Source organism: Monopterus albus, unplaced genomic scaffold, assembly GCF_001952655.1.
Source record: "Monopterus albus unplaced genomic scaffold, M_albus_1.0 scaffold31.1, whole genome shotgun sequence".
Classification (NCBI taxonomy): domain Eukaryota; kingdom Metazoa; phylum Chordata; class Actinopteri; order Synbranchiformes; family Synbranchidae; genus Monopterus; species Monopterus albus.
Genome location: NW_018127911.1, coordinates 1,983,927 through 1,994,456, shown reverse-complemented (window position 1 = coordinate 1,994,456; position 10,530 = coordinate 1,983,927). Strand labels below are relative to the sequence as shown.

The 10,530-nt window shown below is 36.9% G+C and overlaps 2 protein-coding genes across 3 annotated transcripts; one reads left to right on the top strand and one right to left on the bottom strand.

Moving 5' to 3' along the window:
* Positions 1-758: 758 nt before the first annotated feature.
* On the bottom strand, positions 759-4,166 carry LOC109958255 (receptor-transporting protein 3). The gene is made up of 2 exons (XM_020596772.1): positions 3,913-4,166; positions 759-2,177 (listed from the first exon to the last, which is right to left on the bottom strand). The coding sequence occupies exons 1-2, from the start codon at positions 4,059-4,061 to the stop codon at positions 1,832-1,834; spliced, it is 495 nt and encodes a 164-aa protein (XP_020452428.1). The 5' UTR covers positions 4,062-4,166; the 3' UTR covers positions 759-1,831.
* Positions 4,167-6,626: 2,460 nt separating this feature from the next.
* dynlt2b (dynein light chain Tctex-type 2B) lies at positions 6,627-8,626 on the top strand. 2 transcript variants are annotated; one of them, XM_020596590.1, is made up of 5 exons: positions 6,627-6,825; positions 7,616-7,749; positions 7,888-7,957; positions 8,077-8,140; positions 8,313-8,626. In XM_020596590.1, the coding sequence occupies exons 1-5, from the start codon at positions 6,779-6,781 to the stop codon at positions 8,364-8,366; spliced, it is 369 nt and encodes a 122-aa protein (XP_020452246.1). In that variant the 5' UTR covers positions 6,627-6,778; the 3' UTR covers positions 8,367-8,626. The 2 variants fall into 2 exon arrangements, with proteins under 2 accessions (XP_020452246.1, XP_020452247.1); XM_020596591.1 differs by having other exon boundaries at positions 6,629-6,825; positions 8,308-8,626.
* The last annotated feature ends 1,904 nt before the right edge of the window (positions 8,627-10,530 follow it).

Below are 10,530 nucleotides of genomic sequence, written 5' to 3'. Positions count from 1 at the left end.
CTCTGTATTAATAAAATAAAAATATTTTGCCAGTTCATTCCAAGGGATACTACAGTAAATGAGAGATTTGTTCCCTTGAAATGTTGTACTGAGGTCTGCCTTGAAGTTCAGTCCTGACAGGTGGTGGCAACAGAACATAACTGTTTTCAGATAGGATTCTTCGCCTGGTTTCATGAGCAGTCAATTAAAAACTGAAGACATCTATGCAAGGACTGTAAAGTATGGACTGCTTCTCTATTTCTGGGATCTTCAACAAATCTTGAGATTGACAGAAATCCAGATAAAGTCTGAATGTGGTCAGAAAGCTCAGCATACAGCCTCTCCTGAACAAAAGAATCTGTACTTTCAGTTTGTATTCGCTGAATACATTCTAAGGTATTGCTAAAAAACTGTAAAATGTCATTTTCATTGCTACTTACTGCAAAAATGAAAAACTGCACTTGAAAACAATGCAAGAAGCCATCATGGTGTAGTTCTGATATAGCAAGCCAAGAAAGAAGCACAGATAGTCTTGCCCATGTATTTCCTAGTTTGATCGCTTCCTGTTAAGAGGAAGAACTTCCTGTGTAACAGTATACCTTGTGTTAAATATATGTGTATTTCTGAGTGAAAATATAAGTATGTGAGAGTGAAAATACATGTATGTAAAAGAAGAATATGTGTGTGTATGTGCAAGTAGAATATATGTATGTGCAAGTAGAATATATGTATGTGCAAGTAGAATATATGTATGTGCAAGTAGAATATATGTATGTGCGAGTAGAATATATGCATGTGAGAGTGAAAATGTATGTGTGTGAGACGTTGAGAATACATAATGTCTTATACGGCCCCTCATAAGGAACTGAGAATTCAGTTTTATTTCCTTTTCAAGCAAACTTTCTTCCATCTCAATCAAACTCTCACACAGACAACTATTCTCTCTCACGTTCACTATCATGCTGTTGCTTACACGACTATTCTCATTCACACAGACCATTAATATCTCTTACATATGCTATTATTCTGTTTCACATACACTATTAATCTCACATATTCTATCATAATTTAGAATATGATAGTTTATTACATATACAATTATTCCCTCTCATTTAGTGCTATATTTACACATTAAATAATAAATAAATTAGGCCAATCTATTTGAAACAGAAAATATCCACACAACAAATGTGAAAACTTTGTTTACATTGATGGTTTTGAGCAAATTACTATATAAAAAAAAGGCTGCAACATTACATAAATAATTACTCCAGAAATGATAGAGGAAACAATGCAATGAAATATGCTAATGATTTTAGGCACATAAAAAAACAATATCACTTGTTACTGGGACCATAGATGTGGATTAGTAGGATCTTACTGCACCTCCTAGTTGACTCAGTAGGCTGTTATCAAGTACCAGGCCTTTGTTATTTTCATTACAATAATAAAAGCAGAACATACCGGGGTAAGGTAGAAAAACTAATCTGCCCTGATCGCCTCCCTGTGCTGACATTTTTGCACCCATGGTGACTTTTGCTCCTCTAATAATTACTGTGGCTGCAATGGGATGATTCAACACATCATTAAAACTCTAAATAAAACAAAAGAACAACTTCAGAAATAAATACAAAGCAGTCCAAGACAAATATTACTTAATGCTTCCTAGTACTTATACTTAGTGACTTCTGTGTCCGTCCCAAGTCCGGAAAAATAGAGAGGGTTGCATCAGGAATGGCATCCGGTGTAAAAACCTGCCAAATCTACCATGCGAATCGTCAGTGTAGGAAACAGATGATTCACTGTGGCGACCCCTAATGGGAACAGCCGGATGTGGAACAACAACTTATACTTAATACATAAAAGTAGAATCCTTTGTACAAATGCCAAGAATACAGGCTTCACAGTGAGAAGGCTCATGAGGACTTTTGACTTCAACTCTCCTGAAAGGCCTGTCCCCTCTCTCGAGGTTTTCATTGTAGCACTTTATTCTTATCTTCTTCATCAGATTCTCCAGGAGGATGTTGATGTTCTCAGAGGTGATTTTGGGCTTCACCATTGGAGCTTCATGGCACACCTTGCAGTTCTGACGAAAGGGCCTTGCCTTGACAATGCCTTGCCCATTTGTCAGGTGCATGTGGAAAACAACCATCACCTTGTTGGAAGGCCAGCTTCTGGTACACTTGGTGCACTTGAACCTTGAAAATGATAGAGGACACATTTCTAAATTATAGCATATAAAATGGGAGAAATCAGATCTAATTATGGTATAGCTTTGTTGCGATTGTAAGGTTAAGTTAAAAAATTGTCTGAACTGGCTGTTTAACAAAGTGAGAACCAAGGGCACAGGTTTGGTTTCAACATCGGTAGGGACACAACAGCCAACACTTGTTGCACAAGTTGCTCCTGATGACCAAAACAGCACCTTGGTGTATGTGTGTTTGTGAGTTGGTGCTGCAGATGGCTGCCTCAGTTCTGTACTGGAGACAGATTCCTTGTTTGTGTAACATACTTGGCCCATAAAAGTGATTATCATTATCATAACTGATGCTGATGCCTTCCTATAATTCCAGACTATTCATTCATTCATTTTCTACCGCTAGTCCCTGAACGGGGTCAATCCCGGCCAGCAATCGGGCGAAGGCGGGGTACGCCCTGGACAGTTCAATTCCAGACTATTATAATTCATAATTAGAACCTCACTTGAAACACTGTTCCCTTATCAGCCTGCTCTACTCTTGCCTAAAATTCAACTTATATTTTGATACAGGCCTCTCCACCCATTTTATGTTTATTCCTGCTAGCAATGTGACTGCTAGCCTGTAAACAGCAGAAGACAGGGATAGCTTGCTAGCTGACACTAGCTAACATGGTTAACTAACATGAGGTGACATTTTTCACTATGTAAAGACTGGTGACATTAGGTAGCCAGCAGGTCTGCATTTTAAATCAATGTGCCTACTGGCTAATTAGTTAGTTATCTAGCCTATTAGCTACCTAAGCTCTGGATGGATTTTAAAGGAATTTTTAAATAAATGCAGGTCACATAAACACCACATGCACTTCATGCTTTACCAGTTTAAGACATTTCAGTACTTTTCAATGCAGTCAAGTGTCAGATATCAAATTGCTGTGCCCTAGTTTCACATTTCATACCAAGTAAACAGGTTTTGATTGTGTTAGTTACAGAAAATAACTTGGTTATAGTTTGGTTACCCAGGCACAGTGGAAGATAAATAAACAAACACAAGTTTGACGGGTTTCAGCAGCACCAAGCTGCCACAACAGTGCCAACACTGCCAGACTACCTTTGCTCCTGAAAGACATTAGAGCAGGTCAAGGGCCTTCCTAACTACCAAATAAAAAATTTCCCCCTCCCTTTCAGTCAGTCAAATGCTAGCATGTTGTCTTGCATATCAGATATGACTAATAATAATGACTGATATCTAATATGACTTCACTCTGAAGATAATGTCCACAGGTTTGCTTAAATATTGGTAGAGACATTTCTGTCCTCCAAAAATATTGGTAAGGAATATTTTTATCTGGAAAAAGAAATGAAATTGGATTTAAATGTCAGTTGGCTGACACAAATTCCTGACTATTTGGCTAGATAATGTTGTTAGAAAAGAGTACAAACTGTGAATTGGGGGAGAATGAGCCACTGTCACTTCCTGCATAATGAAACAACAATTATTTATCAGCAGTTGAAGACCTTTGGTTCTTTAGCCTGATCAACTGAGGTTAGAGTCAGCCAACAAGAATATTTCTCCTCCCAAAATAACTCAGACAAGCCTAAGTGTTGCTACAGTAAACTTAGCATTAACAAACATTTATTCCCTTAGACATTGTGTATCAAGTACACTTTAACTGATATCATGCTAATATACACTAAACTAACAACAGTGATTAAAAATAGTCCAGCACACTGACCTTGCAGTTGTGTTCCTGATGTACTGCTTCCATCCTGGGTTTGGGCTGTCAGGCACAATATTTTCATCAAACTCCAGATGCCAGGAGTCTCCTGGCTGGAGAGTGTTCGCTTTACTTTGGAAGATCTGTGTCCATTCCACTTGTGTCATCGTGTCAGTACCAGTGGTGCTGGGTGGCTGAAGAAGAGACAAAACTCAGACAGCTGATCTGTACAGTATACAGGCAACTGGGGAGAATGATTCATCCTCAAGCTTAGAAGCTTTGACTGTCAAAACAGAAACTGGTTTCCTTAAGTTTCAGTTTTAGCTTTATATGGTGAACCAGACGTCTGTTTTGAAAGGGCAGATAACAAACATCAGTAGTTGAATGTCTAATTACTAGATGTACAGTTCATACACAGGCATGCAGAGAAGGGAAAGCCCATGTAATGAAGATCTAACTTTAAGGTGCCTTATGATTATCATTGACTGGAAATCATTTATTCAGTTGAATGATCATTTTTATATTTACTGCCATACCACACTCATAAGAAATGTGATTAGTATGGATTAAGTAAAAGAAAAATTGTCTTTACTGTATGTATATTTTATTTCACAAAACTTATCAACTGGTAGAGGACTACCGGAGAAATGAAACTGATGTTCTTTATTTTCCATGCAACACTGCCCCCTTTATCTAATGTGAACCAAACCACAGTTAATACTTTTCTTTTCTTTTCTGTTCTGATGTACACATTTGCTTTATATCATATAATTCCTTTTTTAACCATGAGATGTCTTTTGTTTAACAGGAAACAAAAACACAGACTAATATTTACTGTATTTTTCAGAAAATAATATTGCAGAAGATGGCCTTGAAAATTCATTCCTTGATCTAGACTGTGTAAAATCATGATTAGATTAAATAAAATCTATAAAATCACACTTGATATCAAAATTGTGTCCTGGTGTCTGGGCTCTTTGGGGCAGTATTCATTTAGTGGCTGTTCACTTTGTGTTCAAAAGCAGAGACATCTTATTGTTTAAAATGAAAGAATAGCCTATATTCTGGAAATACTATTATCAGCTGATGAAGATCAGCGTCACATCGCCGCCTCTAGTGCAGCCTGTACATTTAACTAAACCAGTTAACCCGCCCTTGTCGCTACTTAGAAGCGACACATAACGCACAAAACGAACACAGTCCGATTGTCGGTGGTGGAAAAGGCCGGAAATGACGTTGGTTGGCGGAGAAGACAATCATCAATAAGGGCCTTGCGGAGTGGGCACGTCCGCAAGTCTTTTGAATTTTGAGAGCGACTGTATCATCGTTTGTTGAGTCCGCGGTAAACAGTTACCTCGCTATGTCCGTCGCTATAAACTCAGCGCGATCTTTGGATTCTCTTCCACATCGATTCAAATATGTTGGTTTGGCGCCAGGAAATTGCCAAATAACTCCAGAAGCAAATACAAAGCCCCTAAAAGTGCGTTTAATTTAACGCTGCGTCGTGCGCGCAGGAAAGCGGGGTTTGGAGTGTTCAAAAAGGTGTGACAGCCTAGAAGTCATCAGTCTAGCCACGCTTTGTTGTAGCCTAATGGCAGGTGTGCTGGTTCGTGTTTAGCTCATTAACTTCGTAATGTAACAAAGGCTGGTTATTAAGGTTAATGTGTTTGATTTACAGCACCATGAGTACTTATCTGCCAAGGCAGACCTGTGCAGTAAGCAACGTTCTATTTTCATTAGGTTTTTATATTTATCTGAAAGTTCATATAATGCTATACAAATACATTGAATTCCAGTGTACAGACTGTGTAGGCATAAAAATGTAAACAACTATCAAAATGCTGTTAATGAAGCACCATATAATTCCTAAGGACATTTTGTTAGTAAAATCTTAATTCATAAACATTTTGACTGAAATAAATGTGTAGTGAAAACTACAAATGTGAAGCTAAAGCATGTTTCTGCAGACCATTTGTTATTGGTGAAAGAGGGACAGGTTTAGATGCTGGGGCCATTATTTCATATTCCTGAGTCAAAAGTTGTTGTTGTTGTTCAGGATTCTTCTCTTCAGCACCAAGGACAGCACACATTGCTTCACTTATAAGCTCCTAGTTTCTTTTGCTGATAGGAAGTGACCAAAAATCCAGCAGGTTAATTTTGATTTTATGAGAACATAACATGCAATATACTGTGTTACTCAAGCTGTGCTAACCTAAATGCAATGTCTTCTGTTAATCATAGCAGTAATACATCATTTTGGTTTTACTGTAATAAACATTTTAAAAATTATGCTGCCGATGGCTGCCATTCCACATCTTTGGCAATGTGCAATATTAATAACCTGTAAACAAAGTCCCCAAACACATTTAAAAATTTGGTACAGTATTTCTTTGTGGGAAACAAACATGCATCATGAGACTAATGATTTTTGAATGTTAACTTCTCTTGGTAAATTTGCCTTGAGTAGAAATGCATTGTTATTGAATATCATATTTAACAGGTTCCTGTTGCTTTGCCATGGAATAATATTTCTACGTTTGTACCTTTACTAGTTGTAGCAGCTAGAATAGTGTGCTAAGCAATAAATATTTAAGAAAAAAAATGTGTGATTTGAGTTATGAGGGTCCTGTGCCCCAGTAGAGCTTTATGTCTAACAACGCCCCTGGTGCAATGACAATAAAGGCGATCTTATCTGGTCTTTATCTCCTTAACTTATTCACGATTTTAGAGTTGGAGTACTTGACAGCACTCTTATTTTGAAACAGGAAACTAGGAAACTACGTCGCTATGGTAACGGATACAATCCTGCAAAGATTAGCTTGTTAGCATCCGTCCGCCTTCTTTTTTTGATCCTTTATATTGTTCTCTCTACTACTGACATGTGATGGAGGGGTCAGATACATACCTCATACGACCTAATCATCAGCACAAGTGAGTTGGTTCAAAGTAGATAAATAATTTTATAGAAGGTAAACTTAGCTCTTAGTACTGGGTTTTTAGCGAGTCACTAAATGTTTACAGTGCAGCTAGCTAACAGCTCAACTTGTAGCTAGTAGATTAACCGCAGAGATTGGCGTAAGTCTAAATAATGTGTTTATAGTACATTTTCAGACGACCACATTTGGCGTCAGCACTGGACGTTTAACAGTTATACTAACGATAACCGATATTTTAAGCATTGTTCATTGGGAGGCCGGAAACACTCCATTAAGGTTTGTTATGTTTGTGTTATGCGTTCAACATATTGTGTTTATTCGTCTTTTAATTTAAGAGTAAGATTGATTTTTTTTAATATAAATCTGAGGAGTTCCTGTTAGGAAGCGAATAGTAACAGCATTTAATGCAGTTTATGTTAATGCTCATTTGGCAACCTTATTGTAAATGTGAACATAAGAATTGTGTTTTACCTCAAGACCAGAGATATAAATGAAAGTATTGTGGGTAAAACATAAACTATAGTTTGTGTTGTGATATGGTATGCCAAATTATGTGATTTATATGTGTCATTTTCCTCTACAATATAACATTTAAGCTACAGTATTTTCAAGATATTACTCATGTACCATGCGGACCATTCATATACAATAAATGGATACAAGCATCACCTTTTAGGAGATTTCTATAATTAGGCTACAGTATGTTGTGATTTCTGGCCGCTGTTACCACTGGAAGCTGATTAAAGTTAATTTCCTGCTTTGCTGATGACTGCAAAATATTATAGGTTCAAGCCAGCCATTGTGAAAGAGTATATTCATGAAATTGTGAGAGAGCGACTGTCTGGGGTGCGATACAACCCAGAGGAGGTCCCTGAGCTGTCCCATTCACTGGCAGACTGCATTAAGGATAAAGTGAAGAGTGAGTGATGCTTTCTCCCTGTCTTGTGATCTTCTCATAAGGGAAGAGTAGCCAAATACTGAACTAAATATTGTCCGGATGAGTATGTTTGCACGTTTACTGGTGTGTGCTGTTAAGCTCCTTTCCCTTCCTAAATAGATGCGGGATTTGACCGATATAAGCTTGTTGTGCAGGTGGTCATTGGAGAACAACGAGGACAGGGAGTCAAGTGAGTGATTATTTTGTGCTGGTAAAAAACAAACAAACAGCTGTTACAGTTTATAAAACCACTCTATTTTAGTAGTATATATTTTGTCAAGCTATTCTGTCACTTATTTCATTTTCCAGGATGTCTTCCAGGTGTTTGTGGGACGCTGACACAGACAATTATGCTGAGGATGTTTTCATGAATGTAGGTACCTTTTGTTGTGTTCACTCAGATGTGAGAGAGGGGGGAAACATGCCTAGCAAAGACTTTATATCTATATATACAGTATATATATATATATGTATGTATGTATGTATGTATGTATGTATACATATACACAAATTAGGCTAACTGTTTTCTTGCCTCCATAGGACAGCTTGTTCTGTGTGGTGGCAGTTTTCGGAAGCTATTACTACTGAGGATGAGATGATGGATGACAGAATTCTTTCAGATGCAAAGATGTGAGGTGAACATACAAATGAGACTGCTCACTGTCAGCATTCTTGGTCAATGGTGCATTGATCTGAATGAACTATGTATGCAATTGCTGCATCTTGAGATCAACACAGATGATATCCACAGCAGAGGAGATGGATATCGGTGTTGATAATTTAGTAACTTTGAAATGGAGAATTTCACCTGTGTTTTCCTAGATACTTATTAAAGACTGAAGCCTCTTTTTGTACTGTTTGCACTTTTCATAAGCTTTTTGGTCACTGTTTTGGTCCACACATATAACCATTGGCAGCTGTTGTCAGCAGACATGCTCACACAAGCTGAATACAGACACACAATACAGTAGGTCACATGAAAGGTCGCATCAGCTGTGTAACTTCTTGTCTGATGTGTCAGCATATGCATTTTAAGATCAAAGTGGAAATAGTAGTAGTGGTAGTATTTTCTTGTACACACTGACATGAGATGTTCCTGTTTAAAAATTACTGATACTGTGATGTCTAGTCAAGCCAACCTTAATATGCTCTGTCAAAAAAAGAAAAATCAGCGACCACAAGAAGTAGGAAAATTTAATGGCATTTCAAACTGTTTGTACAGAATGAAATGAGAGCTGTCAAAGCACAGCCAGAGAGGGGCCGCTGTGGCTTTCAGTATAAGTGTAACTGCTTTCTCTTGAGGATAAAGTGAATTCACTAGCCTTCAATGAATCAGTTTAAATCACCTGCTATAGAGGATTTCACCAGAATTAGTGCCATTATGGTTTTTTTTATTTTTTTTTTATATATCTTACTTATTCAGCAATAATACTGTCAGTTTATTCCACCAGATCTATAAAATATAGATCTGTGTGCAGATCTATATTTATACACATTATAGTGAAGCCTGGAAAGTTGCTATCTGGTACACACAGTTACAAAGTTCGTCTTAATCAGAGACAGTTTCACTTTTGCTTTTGTGTGATTTGGTTGTAATTTTAAAACACATTGTTCCATTGACAAGATATTAGGACTTAAAGAGTTGTTCTGTGCCAGAGGTGATTGCCTTATTAAACTGTTTCAGTTTACTCAGTTTTGTTGTAAGGCTGGCTATAGACCTCAGCATTATCACAAACAAACCTTTCCTTCAGATACACTATTTGCAACTACTGCCAGCTATCTACAAAAGATAATAGAGTCCAATAGTTAAAAATTTCCCTCTTCTTTATAATTTGTTGCTGAAATTGATACATTGGTTTTCACATTTAGTTCATTTTTTAGATATTTATGTTATGTTTTGGTAATTAGTCTTGGGACTCTTATTAATTTCAGCAAACCAGCCCCCCCATGTGACAACCAGATGCTTATAAGACTAATGAGACAGAAGTAAGCAGTTGAACTGATCGAGCGTAGCTGAATCAATTAGTCAAATGACTCATAATCTGATCACATACATGCCAAATTTAGTGTTGCTGCTCTATTTCTGGCTGCAAAGCACAGCTGAATTGACTGAATTTCTAGAAGCTCAAACACATAGAGGCAGACAGGCACTTACACTTATTATTTTGGGACTTGGATGTAAATGCCGAATTTGGAGAAAGCTTTCTGCACTATTTTTGTATATTGTATACTGTAATTTGTATATTTTTATATTTAGATTTGGTATTTGTGGTGCTTTTTGTTACGTGAACATAACGTGTTAATTTGAAAATGAGACCGACAGATAAGGCACACAGCTGTTATTGAGTTAGTTCAATTAATTTTCATCTAAAGAACTTAAATGACTTAATGTTTACATTTTTTGTTCACCTCATTGAAGCTTCTGCTGTTTTCCCACATCCCTTTCATGCAACTCATCTTCCAGCACAAAACACAAAATAGATGGAACTAACATCAAATATATTACTAGAGTTGCTCTGAGAATGATTTTGGATGTATGCATGTTTCCAGAAACAATTATAAAAAGCTTTGATCATAAGATAAAACCCTTTTTGACTGGGCAGTGGTCATCATAACATACCAGAGGAAAGTAATCTTTTTTTTTTTTTTTTTTGAAAAAATGAAATCCACTAATTATTGGTTTTTATATTGAATATTAAAATTCAGTCATATGAATGAAAATAGCATTTTCAAAAAAAAAAAAAAGAAAAATCCCCCACAGTT

Excerpts from the sequence above, each read along its gene's own strand:
- LOC109958255 (XM_020596772.1), bottom strand. The coding sequence starts at position 4,061 with ATGACACAAGTGGAATGGACACAGATCTTCCAAAGTAAAGCGAACACT. Across the intron at positions 2,178-3,912 it reads ATCAGGAACACAACTGCAAG|GTTCAAGTGCACCAAGTGTA; the intron begins GTCAGTGTGCTG and ends ATCATTTTCAAG.
- dynlt2b (XM_020596590.1), top strand. The coding sequence starts at position 6,779 with ATGGAGGGGTCAGATACATACCTCATACGACCTAATCATCAGCACAA. Across the intron at positions 7,750-7,887 it reads CATTAAGGATAAAGTGAAGA|ATGCGGGATTTGACCGATAT; the intron begins GTGAGTGATGCT and ends CTTCCTAAATAG. Across the intron at positions 7,958-8,076 it reads CAACGAGGACAGGGAGTCAA|GATGTCTTCCAGGTGTTTGT; the intron begins GTGAGTGATTAT and ends TTCATTTTCCAG.